Consider the following 24,743-nt stretch of genomic DNA (forward strand, 5'->3'; position numbering starts at 1 on the left):
AAGACCACATGAGATGTGATAGTCATGTATAAAGACCACATGAGATGTGAGAGTCATGTAGAAAGACCAGATGAGATGTGATAGTCATGTAGACCAGATGAGATGTGATAGTCATGAATAAAGACGACATGAGATGTGATAGTCATGTAGACCAGATGAGATGTGATAGTCATGTATAAAAGACCAGATGAGATGTGATAGTCATGTATAAAGACCAGATGAGATGTGATAGTCATGTATAAAGACCACATGAGATGTGAGAGTCATGTATAAAGACCACATGAGATGTGATAGTCATGCATAAAGACCAGATGAGATGTGATAGTCATGTATAAAGACCACATGAGATGTGATAGTCATGACCAAAGACCAGATGAGATGTGATAGTCATGTAGACCACATGAAATGTGATAGTCATGAACAAAGACCAGATGAGATGTGATAGTCATGTAGACCAGATGAGATGTTGTAGTCATGTATAAAGACCACATGAGATGTGATAGTCATGTAGACCAGATGAGATGTGATAGTCATGTATAAAGACCAGATGAGATGTGATGGTCATGAACAAAGACCAGATGAGATGTAATAGTCATGCATAAAGACCACATGAGATGTGAGAGTCATGTAGAAAGACCAGATGAGATGTGATAGTCATGTAGACCAGATGAGATGTGATAGTCATGAATAAAGACGACATGAGATGTGATAGTCATGTAGACCAGATAAGATGTGATAGTCATGTATAAAGACCAGATGAGATGTGATAGTCATGTATAAAGACCAGATGAGATGTAATAGTCATGCATAAAGACCAGATGAGATGTGATAGTCATGTATAAAGACCACATGAGATGTGAGAGTCATGTATAAAGACCACATGAGATGTGATAGTCATGCATAAAGACCAGATGAGATGTGATAGTCATGTATAAAGACCACATGAGATGTGATAGTCATGACCAAAGACCAGATGAGATGTGATAGTCATGTATAAAGACCACATGAGATGTGATAGTCATGACCAAAGACCAGATGAGATGTGATAGTCATGTAGACCATATGAAATGTGATAGTCATGACCAAAGACCAGATGAGATGTGATAGTCATGTAGACCATATGAAATGTGATAGTCATGACCAAAGACCAGATGACATGTGATAGCCATGTAGACCACATGAAATGTGATAGTCATGAACAAAGACCAGATGAGATGTGATAGTCATGTAGACCAGATGAGATGTTGTAGTCATGTATAAAGACCACATGAGATGTGATAGTCATGTAGACCAGATGAGATGTGATAGTCATGTATAAAGACCAGATGAGATGTGATGGTCATGAACAAAGACCAGATGAGATGTAATAGTCATGCATAAAGACCACATGAGATGTGATAGTCATGTATAAAGACCACATGAGATGTGAGAGTCATGTAGAAAGACCAGATGAGATGTGATAGTCATGTAGACCAGATGAGATGTGATAGTCATGAATAAAGACGACATGAGATGTGATAGTCATGTAGACCAGATAAGATGTGATAGTCATGTATAAAGACCAGATGAGATGTGATAGTCATGTATAAAGACCAGATGAGATGTAATAGTCATGCATAAAGACCAGATGAGATGTGATAGTCATGTATAAAGACCACATGAGATGTGAGAGTCATGTATAAAGACCACATGAGATGTGATAGTCATGCATAAAGACCAGATGAGATGTGATAGTCATGTATAAAGACCACATGAGATGTGATAGTCATGACCAAAGACCAGATGAGATGTGATAGTCATGTATAAAGACCACATGAGATGTGATAGTCATGACCAAAGACCAGATGAGATGTGATAGTCATGTAGACCATATGAAATGTGATAGTCATGACCAAAGACCAGATGAGATGTGATAGTCATGTAGACCATATGAAATGTGATAGTCATGACCAAAGACCAGATGACATGTGATAGCCATGTAGACCACATGAAATGTGATAGTCATGAACAAAGACCAGATGAGATGTGATAGTCATGTAGACCAGATGAGATGTTGTAGTCATGTATAAAGACCACATGAGATGTGATAGTCATGTAGACCAGATGAGATGTGATAGTCATGTATAAAGACCAGATGAGATGTGATGGTCATGAACAAAGACCAGATGAGATGTAATAGTCATGCATAAAGACCACATGAGATGTGAGAGTCATGTAGAAAGACCAGATGAGATGTGATAGTCATGTAGACCAGATGAGATGTGATAGTCATGAATAAAGACGACATGAGATGTGATAGTCATGTAGACCAGATGAGATGTGATAGTCATGTATAAAGACCAGATGAGATGTGATAGTCATGTATAAAGACCAGATGAGATGTGATAGTCATGTATAAAGACCACATGAGATGTGAGAGTCATGTATAAAGACCACATGAGATGTGATAGTCATGCATAAAGACCAGATGAGATGTGATAGTCATGTATAAAGACCACATGAGATGTGATAGTCATGACCAAAGACCAGATGAGATGTGATAGTCATGTAGACCACATGAAATGTGATAGTCATGAACAAAGACCAGATGAGATGTGATAGTCATGTAGACCAGATGAGATGTTGTAGTCATGTATAAAGACCACATGAGATGTGATAGTCATGTAGACCAGATGAGATGTGATAGTCATGTATAAAGACCAGATGAGATGTGATGGTCATGAACAAAGACCAGATGAGATGTAATAGTCATGCATAAAGACCACATGAGATGTGAGAGTCATGTAGAAAGACCAGATGAGATGTGATAGTCATGTAGACCAGATGAGATGTGATAGTCATGAATAAAGACGACATGAGATGTGATAGTCATGTAGACCAGATAAGATGTGATAGTCATGTATAAAGACCAGATGAGATGTGATAGTCATGTATAAAGACCAGATGAGATGTAATAGTCATGCATAAAGACCAGATGAGATGTGATAGTCATGTATAAAGACCACATGAGATGTGAGAGTCATGTATAAAGACCACATGAGATGTGATAGTCATGCATAAAGACCAGATGAGATGTGATAGTCATGTATAAAGACCACATGAGATGTGATAGTCATGACCAAAGACCAGATGAGATGTGATAGTCATGTATAAAGACCACATGAGATGTGATAGTCATGACCAAAGACCAGATGAGATGTGATAGTCATGTAGACCATATGAAATGTGATAGTCATGACCAAAGACCAGATGAGATGTGATAGTCATGTAGACCATATGAAATGTGATAGTCATGACCAAAGACCAGATGACATGTGATAGCCATGTAGACCACATGAAATGTGATAGTCATGAACAAAGACCAGATGAGATGTGATAGTCATGTAGACCAGATGAGATGTTGTAGTCATGTATAAAGACCACATGAGATGTGATAGTCATGTAGACCAGATGAGATGTGATAGTCATGTATAAAGACCAGATGAGATGTGATGGTCATGAACAAAGACCAGATGAGATGTAATAGTCATGCATAAAGACCACATGAGATGTGATAGTCATGTATAAAGACCACATGAGATGTGAGAGTCATGTAGAAAGACCAGATGAGATGTGATAGTCATGTAGACCAGATGAGATGTGATAGTCATGAATAAAGACGACATGAGATGTGATAGTCATGTAGACCAGATGAGATGTGATAGTCATGTATAAAGACCAGATGAGATGTGATAGTCATGTATAAAGACCAGATGAGATGTGATAGTCATGTATAAAGACCACATGAGATGTGAGAGTCATGTATAAAGACCACATGAGATGTGATAGTCATGCATAAAGACCAGATGAGATGTGATAGTCATGTATAAAGACCACATGAGATGTGATAGTCATGACCAAAGACCAGATGAGATGTGATAGTCATGTAGACCACATGAAATGTGATAGTCATGAACAAAGACCAGATGAGATGTGATAGTCATGTAGACCAGATGAGATGTTGTAGTCATGTATAAAGACCACATGAGATGTGATAGTCATGTAGACCAGATGAGATGTGATAGTCATGTATAAAGACCAGATGAGATGTGATGGTCATGAACAAAGACCAGATGAGATGTAATAGTCATGCATAAAGACCACATGAGATGTGAGAGTCATGTAGAAAGACCAGATGAGATGTGATAGTCATGTAGACCAGATGAGATGTGATAGTCATGAATAAAGACGACATGAGATGTGATAGTCATGTAGACCAGATAAGATGTGATAGTCATGTATAAAGACCAGATGAGATGTGATAGTCATGTATAAAGACCAGATGAGATGTAATAGTCATGCATAAAGACCAGATGAGATGTGATAGTCATGTATAAAGACCACATGAGATGTGAGAGTCATGTATAAAGACCACATGAGATGTGATAGTCATGCATAAAGACCAGATGAGATGTGATAGTCATGTATAAAGACCACATGAGATGTGATAGTCATGACCAAAGACCAGATGAGATGTGATAGTCATGTATAAAGACCACATGAGATGTGATAGTCATGACCAAAGACCAGATGAGATGTGATAGTCATGTAGACCATATGAAATGTGATAGTCATGACCAAAGACCAGATGAGATGTGATAGTCATGTAGACCATATGAAATGTGATAGTCATGACCAAAGACCAGATGACATGTGATAGCCATGTAGACCACATGAAATGTGATAGTCATGAACAAAGACCAGATGAGATGTGATAGTCATGTAGACCAGATGAGATGTTGTAGTCATGTATAAAGACCACATGAGATGTGATAGTCATGTAGACCAGATGAGATGTGATAGTCATGTATAAAGACCAGATGAGATGTGATGGTCATGAACAAAGACCAGATGAGATGTAATAGTCATGCATAAAGACCACATGAGATGTGATAGTCATGTATAAAGACCACATGAGATGTGAGAGTCATGTAGAAAGACCAGATGAGATGTGATAGTCATGTAGACCAGATGAGATGTGATAGTCATGAATAAAGACGACATGAGATGTGATAGTCATGTAGACCAGATGAGATGTGATAGTCATGTATAAAGACCAGATGAGATGTGATAGTCATGTATAAAGACCAGATGAGATGTGATAGTCATGTATAAAGACCACATGAGATGTGAGAGTCATGTATAAAGACCACATGAGATGTGATAGTCATGCATAAAGACCAGATGAGATGTGATAGTCATGTATAAAGACCACATGAGATGTGATAGTCATGACCAAAGACCAGATGAGATGTGATAGTCATGTAGACCACATGAAATGTGATAGTCATGAACAAAGACCAGATGAGATGTGATAGTCATGTAGACCAGATGAGATGTTGTAGTCATGTATAAAGACCACATGAGATGTGATAGTCATGTAGACCAGATGAGATGTGATAGTCATGTATAAAGACCAGATGAGATGTGATGGTCATGAACAAAGACCAGATGAGATGTAATAGTCATGCATAAAGACCACATGAGATGTGAGAGTCATGTAGAAAGACCAGATGAGATGTGATAGTCATGTAGACCAGATGAGATGTGATAGTCATGAATAAAGACGACATGAGATGTGATAGTCATGTAGACCAGATAAGATGTGATAGTCATGTATAAAGACCAGATGAGATGTGATAGTCATGTATAAAGACCAGATGAGATGTAATAGTCATGCATAAAGACCAGATGAGATGTGATAGTCATGTATAAAGACCACATGAGATGTGAGAGTCATGTATAAAGACCACATGAGATGTGATAGTCATGCATAAAGACCAGATGAGATGTGATAGTCATGTATAAAGACCACATGAGATGTGATAGTCATGACCAAAGACCAGATGAGATGTGATAGTCATGTATAAAGACCACATGAGATGTGATAGTCATGACCAAAGACCAGATGAGATGTGATAGTCATGTAGACCATATGAAATGTGATAGTCATGACCAAAGACCAGATGAGATGTGATAGTCATGTAGACCATATGAAATGTGATAGTCATGACCAAAGACCAGATGACATGTGATAGCCATGTAGACCACATGAAATGTGATAGTCATGAACAAAGACCAGATGAGATGTGATAGTCATGTAGACCAGATGAGATGTTGTAGTCATGTATAAAGACCACATGAGATGTGATAGTCATGTAGACCAGATGAGATGTGATAGTCATGTATAAAGACCAGATGAGATGTGATGGTCATGAACAAAGACCAGATGAGATGTAATAGTCATGCATAAAGACCACATGAGATGTGATAGTCATGTATAAAGACCACATGAGATGTGAGAGTCATGTAGAAAGACCAGATGAGATGTGATAGTCATGTAGACCAGATGAGATGTGATAGTCATGAATAAAGACGACATGAGATGTGATAGTCATGTAGACCAGATGAGATGTGATAGTCATGTATAAAGACCAGATGAGATGTGATAGTCATGTATAAAGACCAGATGAGATGTGATAGTCATGTATAAAGACCACATGAGATGTGAGAGTCATGTATAAAGACCACATGAGATGTGATAGTCATGCATAAAGACCAGATGAGATGTGATAGTCATGTATAAAGACCACATGAGATGTGATAGTCATGACCAAAGACCAGATGAGATGTGATAGTCATGTAGACCACATGAAATGTGATAGTCATGAACAAAGACCAGATGAGATGTGATAGTCATGTAGACCAGATGAGATGTTGTAGTCATGTATAAAGACCACATGAGATGTGATAGTCATGTAGACCAGATGAGATGTGATAGTCATGTATAAAGACCAGATGAGATGTGATGGTCATGAACAAAGACCAGATGAGATGTAATAGTCATGCATAAAGACCACATGAGATGTGAGAGTCATGTAGAAAGACCAGATGAGATGTGATAGTCATGTAGACCAGATGAGATGTGATAGTCATGAATAAAGACGACATGAGATGTGATAGTCATGTAGACCAGATAAGATGTGATAGTCATGTATAAAGACCAGATGAGATGTGATAGTCATGTATAAAGACCAGATGAGATGTAATAGTCATGCATAAAGACCAGATGAGATGTGATAGTCATGTATAAAGACCACATGAGATGTGAGAGTCATGTATAAAGACCACATGAGATGTGATAGTCATGCATAAAGACCAGATGAGATGTGATAGTCATGTATAAAGACCACATGAGATGTGATAGTCATGACCAAAGACCACATGAGATGTGATAGTCATGTATAAAGACCACATGAGATGTGATAGTCATGACCAAAGACCAGATGAGATGTGATAGTCATGTAGACCATATGAAATGTGATAGTCATGACCAAAGACCAGATGAGATGTGATAGTCATGTAGACCATATGAAATGTGATAGTCATGACCAAAGACCAGATGACATGTGATAGCCATGTAGACCACATGAAATGTGATAGTCATGAACAAAGACCAGATGAGATGTGATAGTCATGTAGACCAGATGAGATGTTGTAGTCATGTATAAAGACCACATGAGATGTGATAGTCATGTAGACCAGATGAGATGTGATAGTCATGTATAAAGACCAGATGAGATGTGATGGTCATGAACAAAGACCAGATGAGATGTGATAGTCATGTATAAAGACCACATGAGATGTGATAGTCATGTATAAAGACCAGATGAGATGTGATAGTCATGTAGAAAGACCAGATGAGATGTGATAGTCATGTAGACCAGATGAGATGTGATAGTCATGAATAAAGACCACATGAGATGTGATAGTCATGTAGACCAGATGAGATGTGATAGTCATGTATAAAGACCAGATGAGATGTGATAGTCATGTATAAAGACCAGATGAGATGTGATAGTCATGTATAAAGACCACATGAGATGTGATAGTCATGTATAAAGACCACATGAGATGTGATAGTCATGTATAAAGACCAGATGAGATGTGATAGTCATGTATAAAGACCACATGAGATGTGATAGTCATGACCAAAGACCAGATGAGATGTGATAGTCATGTAGACCACATGAAATGTGATAGTCATGAACAAAGACCAGATGAGATGTGATAGTCATGTAGACCAGATGAGATGTTGTAGTCATGTATAAAGACCACATGAGATGTGATAGTCATGTAGACCAGATGAGATGTGATAGTCATGTATAAAGACCAGATGAGATGTGATGGTCATGAACAAAGACCAGATGAGATGTAATAGTCATGCATAAAGACCACATGAGATGTGAGAGTCATGTAGAAAGACCAGATGAGATGTGATAGTCATGTAGACCAGATGAGATGTGATAGTCATGAATAAAGACGACATGAGATGTGATAGTCATGTAGACCAGATAAGATGTGATAGTCATGTATAAAGACCAGATGAGATGTGATAGTCATGTATAAAGACCAGATGAGATGTAATAGTCATGCATAAAGACCAGATGAGATGTGATAGTCATGTATAAAGACCACATGAGATGTGAGAGTCATGTATAAAGACCACATGAGATGTGATAGTCATGCATAAAGACCAGATGAGATGTGATAGTCATGTATAAAGACCACATGAGATGTGATAGTCATGACCAAAGACCAGATGAGATGTGATAGTCATATAGACCACATAAAATGTGATAGTCATGAACAAAGACCAGATGAGATGTGATAGTCATGCATACAGACCAGATGAGATGTGAGACTCATGAATAAAGACCATATGAGATGTGATAGTCATGAAGATCAGATGAGATGTTGTAGTCATGTATAAAGACCACATGAGATGTGATAGTCATGTAGACCAGATGAGATGTGATAGTCATGAATAAAGACCACATGAGATGTTATAGTCATGTATAAAGACCACATGAGATGTGATAGTCATGTAGACCAGATGAGATGTGATAGTCATGAATAAAGACAAGATGATATGTGATAGTCATGTAAAGACCAGATAAAATGTGATAGTCATGTATAAAGACCAGATGAGATGTGAGTCATGAATAAAGACCACATGAGATGTGATAGTCATGAATAAAGACCAGATGAGATGTGATAGTCATGTATAAAGACCAGATGAGATGTGATAGTCATGCATAAAGACCAGATGAGATGTGATAGTCATGTATAAAGACCAGATGAGATGTGATAGTGTAGCGTGAACGGTGGTCTTGCCAGGGAAAGAGGAGGGTAGGGGGGAGAGTAGGAAAGGCAAGACCTCGCACCTAACTCGATGGCACTCTGTCGGCTAATTATCCTATTGATCCCGGAGGAAAAAATAATCCTCATCCGATATTGGCATAACGCCTTCGGTCTTTTATCTCACCCCGTGCTAAATCGTTAGGTTTTTGTGTTATTTTCAAATTAAGTTATAGGTTTTGTCGAGGGTGTTTTACAGCTTGCGCTCTAGGTCCCCTGCGGTAGGCTGTAACTTCTCTCAACCCTTATCAAGCGAGTACGTATATCATCTATACCTTCTCTCTACCTATTTTGACACCATCTCATCATTATAACAAACACTGCAAAAGTCTTCACCCAAAGATACTTACCTTAAGTCTCTTTGGTAGATTCAGTCGTCACCTCTGTATCTCACGGTGGATGGACAGGGAAAGAGGATTTAAATTGTTTTAAAGAACCAGAACCTTTTGTTTGGTTTCAGTCCCTTCCAAAGGGTAAGGCTGAGTTTTTATTCAAAGTTTATCTTCGATACAAAAAATTAAATTCAATCAAACAGTTTAAAAGTCACAAGTAACTAAGAGAAGGGGTTAAGTTTTTAGAGCTGGTGAGTGAACACCTCTTCTCTCTTGTCTACTCCTGCACAGAATTGCCAGGCACCCCCCAAAAAACATGCATTCCTACCCCCTCTTTTATACACCAGAATACATAAATCATCCTGTCACCAGAGTTGGACAGAGGAGGTTTCACTACCTTATTTGGTAATACTGCCAATGCATGCTCTTTAACAAAGGAGAGAACATTTAACACATCTCATTCAAAAAGAGTATATAACATAGCGTCCTATGCATTTTATGTGTTCTAATCACAAACTATAATGAAAATTAAAACCAAACAGCATATATATATTCAAATGGTTATATAGAAAAAGAAAATGATTATACGGTTATAATAGTTAGACCTTTTTACTTTCATATTTTTCCTCGGACACTCAACAAGACCATATGAGATGTGATAGTCATGTAGACCAGATGGTATGTGATAGTCATGTAGACCAGATGAGATGTGATAGTCATGTAGACCAGATGGTATGTGATAGTCATGTAGACCAGATGAGATGTGATAGTAATGCATACAGACCAGATGAGATGTGATAGTCATGAACAAAGACCAGATGAGATGTGATAGTCATGAACAAAGACCACATGAGATGTGATAGTCATGAATAAAGACCACCTGAGATGTGATAGTCATGAATAAAGACCACATGAGATGTGCTAGTCATGTATAAAGACCACATGAGATGTGCTAGTCATGTAGACCAGATGAGATGTGATAGTCATGAACAAAAACCAGATGAGATGTGATAGTCATGTATAAAGACCACATAAGATGTGATAGTCATGTATAAAGACCACATGAGATGTGATAGTTAAGCAATAAGGTACGAGAGGCAGTACTGTATCGTCAATAATGTACTGTTCAAGGGTGTTGTTAAGCCCGACGAGCAGTGGAGGGCATAACAACACCCTTGAACTGTGTGTGTGTGTGTGTATACACAGTGGCTTGCAAAAGTATTCATACCCCTTAAACGTTTCCACATTTTGTCACATTACACGCCACAAACATAAATATATTTTATTGGAATTTTATGTGAAAGACCAACACAAAGTGTCACACAATTGTGAAGTACAAAGAAAATTATACATGTTTTTTTTTTTTAATTCACAAATAAACTGAAAAGTGCAGTGTGCAGAATTATTCAGCCCCCCTGAGTCAATACTTTGTGGAACCGCCTTTTGCTGCAGTTACAGCTGCAAGTCTTTTGGGGTTTGTCTCTACCAGCTTTGCACATCTAGAGACGGAGAGTTTTGCCCTTTCTTCTTTGCAAAACAGCTCAAGGTCAGTCAGATTAGATGGAGAGCGTTCGTGAACGGCGGTGTTCAGATCTTGCCACAGATTCTCGATGGGATTTAGGTCTGATCTTTGACTGGGCCGTTCTAACACATGGATATGTTTTGTTTTAAACCTATCCAGTGTAGCCCTGGCTTTATGTTTAGGGTTGTTGTCCTGCTGGAAGTCAAGTCAAGTCTTTTGCAGACTCCAACAGGTTTTCTTCCAAGATTGCCCTGTATTTGGCTCCATCCATCGTCCCATCAATTCTGACCAACTTCCCTGTCCCTGCTGAAGAGAAGCACCCCAGAGCATCATGCTACCACCACCATGTCTGACAGTGGGGGTGGTGTGTTCAGGGTGATGTGCAGTGTTAGGTTTCCGCCACACATAATGTTTTGCATTTAGGCTAAAAAGTTCAATTTTGGTCTCATCTGACCAGAGCACCTTCTTCCACATGTTTGCTGTGTCCCCCACATGGTTTCTGGCAAACTGCAAACGGGACATCTTATGGTTTTCTTTTAACAATGGCTTTCTTCTTGCCACTCTTCCATAAAGGCCAGATTTGTGGAGTGGAGCCCAATAGTTGTCCTGTGGACAGATCCCCCACCTGAGCTGTGGATCTCTGCAGTTGGTCCAGAGTCACCATGGGCCTCTTGGCTGCATCTCTGTCAGTGCTCTCCTTGTTCGGCCTGTAAGTTTAGGTGGACGGCCGTGTCTTGGTAGGTTTGCAGTTGTGCCGTACTCTTTCCATTTCCGGATAATGGATTGAACAGTGCTCCGTGACATGTTCAAAGCTTGGGAAATCTTTTTATAGCCTAACCCTGCTTTAAACTTCTCCACAACTTTATCTCTGACCTGTCTGGTGTGTTCCTTGGACTTCATGGTCCTGTTTGCTCCCCAGTATTCTCTTCACAAACCTCTGAGGTGTCACAGAACAGCTGTATTTGTACTGAGATTAGATGACACACAGGTGTACTCTATTTAGTCATTCGGTCAACATTCAATCATTCAGAAGTCATCAGGCAACTTCTGAAGGCACTTTTTTGCACTCAGAGAAAAGGGGCTGAATCATTTTGCACACTGCACTTTTCAGTTTTTTTTATTTGTGAAAAACATTTAAAATCAAGTATAATTTTCTTTGTACGTCACAATTGTGTGACACTTTGTGTTGTCTTTCACATAAAATTCCAATAAAATATTCATGTTTGTGGCGTGTAATGTGACAAAATGTGGAAACGTTCAAGGGGTATGAATACTTTTGCAAGCCTGTGTGTGTGTGTATATATATACACACACACTGTACATTTAATTTACTGTTCATTTGTTTGATATTTGAGCATTTTGTTTTAAAACCCAACCCAGGTTTTGCCACGAGAATTCCTCATTGCCAAATGTATTCCAACGTACTAAAACATGTTTCAGAAACAATAAGACCAGATAAAGAGTTAATGGAGAATGTTTCCTGCCGGTTGCAGCTTTGGGGAAGAGGTTCACTCATCGGTCTTTAAGAGCTTCTTCTTGTGAAGTATCACGGTCATCTAAAGCCATGAAGCGGTCATCTGACTGACTGCTTTATTGCCCATGAGCTCTGATTCTACCTCCAGCAGTCTTCCAGTGGAAGGGTAGCTACCCATGATGCAGTGCAGCAGTGGAAGGGTAGCTACCCATGATGCAGTGCAACAGTGTGCCTCCATGTGCTCCGTCAGTCACACAGGAACACCAGCTCATAACGTACATTCTATTTCACACATTGAACGGTTGAGCAATAACCACTTTATTTTGGATATGTTACATTTGGCCATTTATGTAGTATGTGTGTAAAATGGTTTAAATAAAAGTTTCTCACTTTCTTAATATAAATAAAAACCTCAAATACGAAAACAATGATAATTGTGTGTGAAAAAAGAAAAGAAAAGCCGGAATCGTTCCAAAACTAATACAAATTAAAACCGTCTGTGGCCGTGAACACAGCGAGCCACGGGTTCAACATCTTCATCACCTGGAGACAAACACTCAGGTGGATGTAATGCCGTGGCTCTCAGAGGCTCTGCATCACCTGCACATTAAAGTCCTGGTCACCTGCGACTCATAAAACTCTAAAACACTCGGTCAAACTCCGTCTGGCTGGTGGTGGCCGGGTTCCTGTTCTGGTTGGGCTGCTGCTGCGGCATGTGGCCTCTCCGCCGGGGTGGGGCCAGGTATTCGAACATGGAGGTGTTGTGGGTGGAGAGCATGTTCTTCAGGTCCGACGGCATGGGGTCGGACCAGAAGAAGTCGTGGTTGAGCGCGTCGTCGCTGTCAATGCGCTGCGCCGGGTCCAGGACCAGCAGCTTGTCGATCAGGTCCAGAGCGTACGGGTCTTTGACGTAGGCCTTGAGGCGGTCCTTCACCTTCCTCTTCTGGCCTTTAGGCAGCTCCATCTTCTGATACAGCTCGTACTTCTTATCCACGCCAGGCCACACCTGTAGACAGACAGCGTTCAGCATGCAGTCAGTGAGCCTTCCTGCTCCCGTGGGGCTCGTCTTACCTCAGCGGTGATGGAGCCACACAGCTGGCTGATGAGGGTGAGCTGGTGCTGCTCAGTGTTGCCTTGCATTATGGGACTTCTGGTCCACATCTCTGCCATGATGCAGCCGGCTCCCCACAGGTCGATGGGCGGGCCGTAGTCTCGCTCACCTGTCGGGAGGAAGAAGCAGGTGTGATGCACTTTGTAGACTCAGCGTCAGAGAGCTGTGGTACAGAATGAATGCCTTTCTGTCGATGATGATGAGAGAAGAAGAAATTAACTGTGTGAGGGCTGTACACAACACTGCCTCCATGAACAGAGGTCACAGGTCATGTTGCTCTGCCTCCATGAACAGAGGTCACAGGTCATGTTGCCTCCATGAACAGAGGTCACAGGTCATGTTGCCTCCATGAACAGAGGTCACAGGTCATGTTGCCTCCATGAACAGAGGTCACAGGTCATGTTGCCTCCATGAACAGAGGTCACAGGTCATGTTGCCTCCATGAACAGAGGTCACAGGTCATGTTGCCTCCATGAACAGAGGTCACAGGTCATGTTGCCTCCATGAACAGAGGTCACAGGTCATGTTGCCTCCATGAACAGAGGTCACAGGTCATGTTGCCTCCATGAACAGAGGTCACAGGTCATGTTGCCTCCATGAACAGAGGTCACAGGTCGTGCTCTCACCCAGCAGCAGCTCTGGAGGCCGGTACCACAGCGTCACCACTCGGTTGGTGTAGCGGTTCCCTTGGCTGTTCTTAGCCAGACTGAAGGCTCGAGCCAAACCAAAGTCTGCCAGCTTCAGGACGCCGTCTCTGGTGATCAGCACGTTGGCGGCCTTCATGTCTCTGTGAAGGATCTGATCAACACAAGACATGAGACAGAGTAATCATGCCAGTAGGTGATTCCTTGGGTCTTAAGGTGTAACAGGATACAACACACTGGTCCTCACCACCTGCTTTAAAGAATGGGGTCTGAGGGCATTTAAAGTCACCTTTAAGGCACTGCATGTGATACAGACTCCGCTCTATTAGACTCGGCTCTATAATGAGGCTCTGTTGTCCTGAGGCTCAAGTGTAAAGAGATCAAATGGCCCTAAAGCTGACAAATAAATGTCTAATACTAAATTGTGTGTTGTGTTTTTTGAGTAGAAGTGTTGTGTGAAAGCAGTGACAGACAACACATGTTATTCATTATTTCACTACTTTGTGACCCTAAGACCTTTGGTAAAACAATGTCTATCACCTAAACAGTTCATCCACATGAGTAAAGTTATGTTTTCATATAATCATATTATCCCTTTACACTTGAGCCTGGTGGTGCCTTATTAACAGAGAGCCGAGACTGCTATGCACATGTTAGATTAACACATGTATGTATCATATGCAAGAGCCTCTAAAGGTGAATTTAAGAAATGTAAAATCTAGAAAAGGCCCTGAAGGGTTAACCTTTCCTTCAGAGCCCAGAGCCGCTCACCTTGTTCCTGTGGATGTAGTACAGCCCGTTGAGCAGCATCTGCATGACCTTCTTGATCTCTGCCAGGGTGAACTTTACGTTGGCGTTGCTCAGCAGCCCGGCCAGGTCGTGCTCACAGAAGTCAAACACCAGGTAGATGCTGCCTTTGTATCTGTTGAACTGAGTAGCTTCAAGAACAAGGACAGGAAAACTATGAAAACACCCAACAGAGAAATGTTTAGCAGCACAGCTTCCTGCTCCACTGGAGGAAGACGTTCAGTAACAAGAGAGCAGAGATGGAGGAAGACGGGAGACTTGACACCAACCTTTGGTTCTGCAGATCTCTATCAGGTTGACCACGTTCTCGTGTTTGAGGAGCTGCAGGATCTTGATCTCTCTGAGAGCTGTGATGGGGAACTGCAACAGAGGAAACCCTGTAATGACTAAAGAGACACTGGTGTAGAAGAGGAAGCAGCTTGTTGTCAACACTCAGCTTCCTGAGCTTCCTGAGGCCAGAGCAACGACTAACTCAGTGAACAAACTGACCAGCTGCTCTTGAAGCAACTCAGAGTTCAGGTTCACTTCAGGGTTAACTCTGGGTTTGTGGTCCTGCTTCAGGGATGATCTACGTCCCTGAACGCCTCACTAACTGGACTTGGATCCGTTCTATCCTCCGTCCACTCACAGGGCATCGTCACGTTAAAGTATGCTGTGCTTTAACAGAAGTTATGAAGAAACCTTCTTAGCACTTTGATGCGTTCCACACTGCCGGGTTTACAGGTGAAAGAATAAGGCTTAAATATGATCACACTACAGAAGAACACGTGAATATAACAGGCGTGTAGTTATAGTGTATTGAGTTCTAGATGAAGCAGTGAGGTTATAAAGCTCTTCATCTACACTATGAACTCAGTGATTTATTGCCAGCTGTCCTCTCTGTATTTGCCAGTTTGAGTGGAATATGTGATACGTCTTTGTATTTATCAACATTATAGTCTTTGTTTATAACATGTGAAGAAAAGACAGTGGGCCTGTTGAACAGACTCTGAAACAGAGCCTCAGTCTGCCTTCATCCACTAGGAGGCTTTCCCTTTAGTGACTTATAATAATATAATAACTGCAATAAGACTCAACCTGTAACCAGAAACTGTCATGTGGAACCAACGCTGACTCCACATCAACTAGTTCTTCTTCATCATCAGGAGCGTTTCTCACCCCTTCCTTCTCGTTCTCCATCAGGACTTTCTTCAGGGCGACCTTCTTCCCAGTCTGTCTGTGCTTTGCTTTGAACACCTCCCTGTAAGAATATTACAACTAATAAACACTGAACACCTCCCTGTAAGAATATTACAACTAATAAACACTGTGAACACCTCGCTGTAAGAATATTACAACTAATAAACACTGTGAACACCTCCCTGTAAGAATATTACAACTAATAAACACTTTGAACACCTCGCTGTAAGAATATTATAACTAATAAACACCTCGCTGTGAGAATATTATAACTAATAAACACCTCCCTGTAAGAATATTACAACTAATAAACACTGTGAACACCTCCCTGTAAGAATATTACAACTAATAAACACTGTGAACACCTCCCTGTAAGAATATTACAACTAATAAACACTGTGAACACCTCGCTGTAAGAATATTATAACTAATAAACACCTCGCTGTGAGAATATTATAACTAATAAACACCTCCCTGTAAGAATATTACAACTAATAAACACTGTGAACACCTCCCTGTAAGAATATTACAACTAATAAACACTGTGAACACCTCCCTGTAAGAATATTACAACTAATAAACACTGTGAACACCTCGCTGTAAGAATATTACAACTAATAAACACCTCGCTGTAAGAATATTACAACTAATAAACACTGAACACCTCGCTGTAAGAATATTATAACTAATAAACACCTCGCTGTGAGAATATTATAACTAATAAACACCTCGCTGTAAGAATATTATAACTAATAAACACCTCGCTGTAAGAATATTATAACTAATAAACACCTCGCTGTAAAAATATTATAACTAATAAACACCTCGCTGTAAGAATATTATAACTAATAAACACCTCGCTGTAAGAATATTATAACTAATAAATACCTCGCTGTAAGAATATTATAACTAATAAACACCTCGCTGTAAGAATATTATAACTAATAAATACCTCGCTGTAAGAATATTATAACTAATAAACACCTCGCTGTAAGAATATTATAACTAATAAACACCTCGCTGTAAGAATATTATAACTAATAAACACCTCGCTGTAAGAATATTATAACTAATAAACACCTCGCTGTAAGAATATTACAACTAATAAACACTGAACACCTCGCTGTAAGAATATTACAACTAATAAACACTGAACACCTCGCTGTAAGAATATTACAACTAATAAACACCTCGCTGTAAGAATATTACAACTAATAAACACCTCGCTGTAAGAATATTATAACTAATAAACACTGAACACCTCGCTGTAAGAATATTACAACTAATAAACACCTCGCTGTAAGAATATTATAACTAATAAACACTGAACACCTCGCTGTAAGAATATTACAACTAATAAACACCTCGCTGTAAGAATATTATAACTAATAAACACTGAACACCTCGCTGTAAGAATATTATAACTAATAAACACTGTGAACACCTCGCTGTAAGAATATTACAACTAATAAACACCTCGCTGTAAGAATATTATAACTAATAAACACTGAACACCTCGCTGTAAGAATATTACAACTAATAAACACCTCGCTGTAAGAATATTATAACTAATAAACACTGAACACCTCGCTGTAAGAATATTATAACTAATAAACACTGTGAACACCTCGCTGTAAGAATATTACAACTAATAAACACCTCGCTGTAAGAATATTATAACTAATAAACACTGAACACCTCGCTGTAAGAATATTATAACTAATAAACACTGAACACCTCGCTGTAAGAATATTACAACTAATAAACACCTCGCTGTAAGAATATTATAACTAATAAACACCTCGCTGTAAGAATATTATAACTAATAAACACTGAACACCTCGCTGTAAGAATATTATAACTAATAAACACTGAACACCTCGCTGTAAGAATATTATAACTAATAAACACTGAACACCTCGCTGTAAGAATATTATAACTAATAAACACTGTGAACACCTCGCTGTAAGAATATTATAACTAATAAACACTGAACACCTCGCTGTAAGAATATTATAACTAATAAACACTGTGAACACCTCGCTGTAAGAATATTATATCTAATAAACACTGTGAACACCTCGCTGTAAGAATATTACAACTAATAAACACTGAACACCTCGCTGTAAGAATATTATAACTAATAAACACCTCGCTGTAAGAATATTATAACTAATAAACACCTCGCTGTAAGAATATTATAACTAATAAACACCTCGCTGTAAGAATATTATAACTAATAAACACCTCGCTGTAAGAATATTATAACTAATAAACACTGAACACCTCGCTGTAAGAATATTATAACTAATAAACACCTCGCTGTAAGAATATTATAACTAATAAACACCTCGCTGTAAGAATATTATAACTAATAAACACTGAACACCTCGCTGTAAGAATATTACAACTAATAAACACTGAACACCTCGCTGTAAGAATATCTGGGGTGTCAAAGCGTTTTTCACCGAGGGCCACAAACAGAAAAATATATGAAAGTCTGGGCTACTCAGGTGAGGTATATGGCCAAATGAGGTCAATTATGTATGTATGTATGTATGTATGTATGTATGTATGTAAATCACATCAGAGGAAATTTGGCCTTTTCCAAGCTCCAGTAGAAGTCGGTAGGGAGAGAAAGTGAAGCTGGTTCTTCAGAGATTCATCACTGCATCTCCATCAGTTCTAGTTCAGACTCTCTTCACTTCTTCTGCATCATCAAGAGTCGAGAACAGCTTGAATTCGTTCTCAATGGCAGAAAGATCTGGGAAGCGCAAACTGAGTTCTGTCATTTGATGTGATGACAGACACGTATTTCCTCTTTTTCGCAGAAAGGTTGACCTCTGGAAAATGGAATATATGTATATATATTTTGTACATGTAAGTATATATATAAAAGATAAAAATATGTATTAAAAGTGATCAAAAGCTTGAGGTTTCATGGAACGGCGTGGAAGTGGTGTGACGACTATTGCATATGGTTCGTGATCATGCAGCAAGCTGTTGTAACTCCACTGTACTTTGTCAAAACTGTTCCAAAGTTAACATGCTTTATGAGAGGCATGGCTGGAAGACTTCTGCATGCCAATATGAACTCATAGTCAGAGCGCCACCTACTGGGAAACTATGGCAATTTGAACTGGAAATGAAGGACGAAAATGAAATTGTCCGACTTCTGGTACGGTTTAGAGCATGGTCCCAAGAGAGTTATTTTTAAGTTAATATGTGGTACATACGCCTATCAAATATTGTATATCTATGTTGAACGTACTGCGAGGGCTGCTTTGTTGAATTTAGTTGAATTTACCCCTAAGAAGTTAATGGCTCCTTTTCTTTTGAACACAATGAGATACAAACAAGCTTTTGATATATTTTTATGAAATTGAACCTTTAATTATCCACAGAGAATTTTGTAAAAATCGAAGCCAGCGTTTAGGAAGATTTGAGGAAAAAATAGTTTTCATCAAAATTCAAAATGATGGAAATTCTAAGTAGGCGGACTATAGTGCGACCGCGTACTTTTTTGTAGAGCAGACACAACCGGACATGTGTGCCAAATTTCAGGTCAATTGGTGATAGGGGGCAAAAACTGTGGGCTTTCACAACTCACAGGTTGTCAAAAAAAAACACGTTTTTTTAGGGGGCGCTATCTGACTTCCTGTACGGTTTAGAGCATGGTCCCAAGAGAGTTATTTCTAAGTTTACATGTGTTACATATTCCTAGCCAGTTTCATACATGTAGGTCAACCGTAGCGCTGGGGCTGCTTAATTGAATATTTGTAGGGGGCGCTATCGAGCCGAAGTTCCAGTTTTGAGTCATTCAAGTCATATCAGGCAACTACATCTTTGCCTTTAAATGTGTGTGCCAAGTTTAGTTACGTTTCGAGCATGCTTAGTCCCTCAAAAGTACCTGCGTTGTTGACCGCGAAGGATGGGGCGCCACGGCAACAGCGTTACACAAAAAATCAAAAGCTTTAGGGGCTGACATCATGAAAGTCTTATGTTTGTCTAGAAGTAATTGGAAGTTGATCTGATTGACCGACTAAGAGAAGCAAGCCAAAGTATAGAAATATTTACTTCATGTTGCCATTAGGTGGCGCTATGACTCTAATTAAAAATTAGACTGCACATGTCTTCAGGCCTGGAGGCTGATCAAACATGTGAAACCTGGAAAGGATCTTATCATGTGGAGTCGAGTTACATCGGTTTATTCGGTCATGGCGAAGGATCAAACTTCTGCGATGGACCGACGCTACGCCGTTCAACGGATCCTTACAATCTTCAAGGTGATGCATTACCAATGTCTTAAGGTTCACTGCAGCGCCCTCTAGTGTTTGAATATTATGAAACAATTTGGGTACGTTAAGGGACACGATGTTGACATATGCTACAAAGTTTGTGAAGATAGGCCAAGTAAGTAGGAAGTTATGTGTATTGACATATTGAGCCACGACCCTAAGAGGTTAATTGGTTAATAACTTCTGAACGCAATGAGATATCAACACGGTTGACAATACCGTTTGATTACATTGAGCCAATGATGATTCACAGAAAATTTCGTAAGAAACGGACCCAGCGTTTAGGAGGAATGGGCAAAAATGTGTTTTTTACAAAATTCAAAATGGCGGAAAATCTAATTAGGCGCATTTTAATTTCACGGATGAGTTTTTTGTAGAGCAGTCCCACCCGGACATGTGTGTAAAATTTCAAGTCAATCGGCCATAGTTGGCAAAAAGCGTAGCCTTTCTGCCTAAAGGGGGCGCTATAGAGACATTTTCTCAGACTTTTGGTCGACACCCAAATTATATTAAAATTTTCGCCGAGTCTGATGGGTGTGCAAAGTTTGAAGAATGTAGGTTTATCCCAAGCACCTCTTTTCCCTGCACATAGGTCGGGAATAAGAATAATAATAATAATAATAATACTTTGCATTTCAATAGGTCCTCGATCTGACTACGTCAGTACTCGGGCCCTAATAAACACCTCGCTGTAAGAATATTATAACTAATAAACACTGAACACCTCGCTGTAAGAATATTATAACTAATAAACACTGAACACCTCGCTGTAAGAATATTATAACTAATAAACACTGAACACCTCGCTGTAAGAATATTATAACTAATAAACACTGTGAACACCTCGCTGTAAGAATATTATAACTAATAAACACTGTGAACACCTCGCTGTAAGAATATTATAACTAATAAACACTTTGCTTACAATCATTTAGAAAAACAAAGGAATATGATCCTAATCTTGTTCATAGTTACAACTAACATGTACAGTTGAATCTTTATTATACGAGTTAATACTTTCCACTTACAAGTGTAGTAAGTTATAAAAGACTACATAACCTTCAGACTACAACTTATCTCTATAAACTACAATCACCACTCAGACCAGGTCTGTGAGCTACACTTTAAAACGCTTTGAACGCAGAGGAAAACAGATAAGTAGCTTATGGTCTCTTTAGACCAGACTGTGTACATAAGGTTTACATTAATTAAACATGACGTCATCACGAGGACAGCTAGTGTCCACTTGTATTCTCAACTGCTGCAGTAACGACGACAGCAGACCTACGGGGACAGAGCGGCCTGTAACGTTAAGCCTAGTTTATGGTTCTCCGTCAGGTCGACGGCGTACCTTCGCTGTTCGACGCAGACCCCTACGCCGTCGACGCAGACCCCTACGCCGTCGACGCAGACCCCTACGCCGTCGACGCAGACCCCTACGCCGTCGACGCAGACCCCTACGCCGTCGACGCAGACCCCTACGCCGTCGACGCAGACCCCTACGCCGTCGACGCAGACCCCTACGCCGTCGACGCAGACCCCTACGCCGTAGCCTGACGCGCACCTCCAAACAATCCTAACTACGCGTCGCGTTGACGCGGACCGCAAGCGCTGTGATTGGTCCGCTCAGAACGTAATTTCCGGCAGTTGCTTTTTCCCAGCCTCGACCGGTTTAGTGGTCGTACAGACCACCTCCGCAAACGTCTTCTCTGTCGCCTGCGCTTCAACATTTGCAATATAAGCATTTGCTCTTCAATATTGATGAGCTCCAACTTTAATGCAGCCGCTCCAACTTGGTCTCCATTGTTTACTGTGACCGGAATTCGGCTATAACCCCTGAAACCACACAACCACACAGCCACACCCCCTGGTGGCATGGCGGTAATTGCAGGCAACGCGTTCCCTCGACGCAGAACTTCGAATGCTCAACGACGGCGTGACGACGAACCATAAACTAGGCTTAACATCACACACACACACACACACACACACACACACACACACACACACACACACACACACACACACACACACACACACACACACACACAGCGTGAGACTCACCCGAAGGTTCCTTGTCCTATTTTCGCCATCTTTTCATATTTGGAGAACTCGTCACAGAAAGGAAACTCCACTCCATCGTAGTATTTGGACATTATGGCGGCCTCCCGGTCGGGCCTGAGGAGACATTAATGTGCTTCATATTAGAGCATTATGGTTAGAAGCCAGCGACATGGAACACGACCCACAGTAGTTACATTTATTAAAACACAAAAGTTTTAAAAGTTGAGCTGTAAATAGCTTTATTCTTACTTTTCAGCCACGCCGGCGTTGCTTGTTTTGTCTCGCTGCATCCTTGATTCGAGTCTGCGCACTACCCTGCTACGTACTGCGCATGCTCAGAGACTTCGGTGTTCTTCTTCTTCTTCTTCTTCTTCTTCTTCTTCTTCTTTTCAGTTTATTGGTGGACTACAAACCAACGTTTAGGTGCATGGCGCCCCCTACTGTACCGGAGTGTGTAACGTCATGACTTTATGACGATTGTCATTTTAAACACACAAAATGCATTATTATGAATTTTAAATGTATATAAAACAGAGACAGAGAAGTTATATTCTGAATATTAACCCTGTTCCATTCTTTTAAGACCTGCCATACAGCCGTTCTGCTCCTCCCTGTAGCACATTACCTCACCAGCACATCTTCAACAGTCTCTTATCATTTCTACCCTTATTGTCATTATTCCGTTCTGCGTTACTGATTTTGCTTCTAAAACATCATGTTGTGCTCTTGGCAAGTTCATCTGCAAGTTCATTTCCCTCTACTCCGACAGGAATGTACATCTATTCCTAATGGTTGTGAGTCCAATAAGACATGACACCTCCAGCTAAAAGACCAGCTTGTATTCTTTGTATTGCAGCTGCAGAATCTGAACTATTTCACTAAAGCTGATTGCTCTCTTCTGCTGTCCACTGACAACCTGTTTGAAAGGATGTAAACAATGATCAGCAGTGTTGAGAATATGTTTCTTTCTTTTATTGATCCTACTAAAAATACAGATATAGAAATACAGACAGCCCACTCAGTGTGTACACAGAATGTAATTCAACAAGACATCAACTAATCAGCTTTACTATATTACACTTATATACCATAATATGTATACGTTACCAGCCTTTTTAATTACATTTATTTGTAATCCTTTACCATATCATATCATGTCATACACCACTATGTCACTTTATTGTTAGGAGACTTTTGTCTAAGCACAACACTAGAATGGTTTCCCCACCAGCTGAACACGCTCACCTCTCTTGAGAGTGACATTATAACCTCACGATATAGATTCTAATCCACTGAGGATGCACTTTAGGATCCACACGTAGACCCAGACCGTGAATATAAACAGGACCCAACGGAGTGGATGGGAAATGTAACCATTTGTTCCATTCAGCAGCTGAACTGCTGGGAGACCAAGGACAAGCGAGTCCATGCAGGAATCTGCTGCCGCAGGATGAACTTTCCCTGGCATCTGCAGAGTGCCACTGCCAACTGACACTGACAAGTCTGTTTCTTTGGTTTGGAAACCTGTCCTTAAAGAACAGAAACACTCTGCATCAGATAGTGGACTTCAGCTCTGCCTTCAACACCATCATCCCGTCTCTGCTGCAGGACAAGCTCTTCCAGTTGTACGTGCCCGACTCCACCTGCAGGTGGATCACAGACTTCCTGTCAGACAGGAAGCAGCACGTGAAGCTGGGGAAACACGTCTCTGGGACCATCAGCACCGGTTCCCCTCTTCTCCCTGTACACCAGCAGCTGCACCTCCAGTCACCAGTCCGTCAAGCTCCTGAAGGATGACACCACCCTCACTGGACTCATCTCTGGTGGGGACGAGTCCGCCTACAGGTGGGAGACTCTGACTAGTGGCAGTAGTCTGAACAGTGTTATCCTCTGACTAGTGGGGGCACTCCTGTGACTATGGGCACTGGCAGCTCGTGGCACTTACCAACACCTATAAGAGGACAAGTGGAGATATTATCCTTGTATTTTAGCCGATTGTTGTAAATGACTATAAAAGTAATTATTTGGAAAGAGTACATTTAGTTCCTTTTTGTTTTAAAAAACAGCGCAAT

General features: G+C 40.3%; 1 protein-coding gene across 1 annotated transcript; it reads right to left on the minus strand.

Moving 5' to 3' along the window:
* Positions 1-12,201: 12,201 nt before the first annotated feature.
* On the minus strand, positions 12,202-22,967 carry cdk9 (cyclin-dependent kinase 9 (CDC2-related kinase)). The gene is made up of 8 exons (XM_079234767.1): positions 22,921-22,967; positions 22,672-22,785; positions 16,289-16,370; positions 15,400-15,490; positions 15,095-15,261; positions 14,306-14,477; positions 13,640-13,788; positions 12,202-13,574 (listed from the first exon to the last, which is right to left on the minus strand). Exons 1-8 carry the CDS (start codon positions 22,959-22,961, stop codon positions 13,209-13,211), a joined length of 1,182 nt encoding a protein of 393 aa, XP_079090893.1. The 5' UTR covers positions 22,962-22,967; the 3' UTR covers positions 12,202-13,208.
* Between the last annotated feature and the right edge of the window lie 1,776 nt (positions 22,968-24,743).

This window comes from Taurulus bubalis, assembly GCF_910589615.1.
Source record: "Taurulus bubalis genome assembly, chromosome: 19".
Taxonomy (NCBI): domain Eukaryota; kingdom Metazoa; phylum Chordata; class Actinopteri; order Perciformes; family Cottidae; genus Taurulus; species Taurulus bubalis.

Coding starts and splice junctions, on each gene's coding strand:
- cdk9 (XM_079234767.1), bottom strand. CDS start 22,961: ATGCAGCGAGACAAAACAAGCAACGCCGGCGTGGCTGAAAA. Junction 15,491..16,288: donor TGGAGAACGAGAAGGAAGGG/GTGAGAAACGCT, acceptor CCTCTGTTGCAG/TTCCCCATCACAGCTCTCAG. Junction 13,789..14,305: donor GCCTCCAGAGCTGCTGCTGG/GTGAGAGCACGA, acceptor TCCTCCCGACAG/GTGAGCGAGACTACGGCCCG.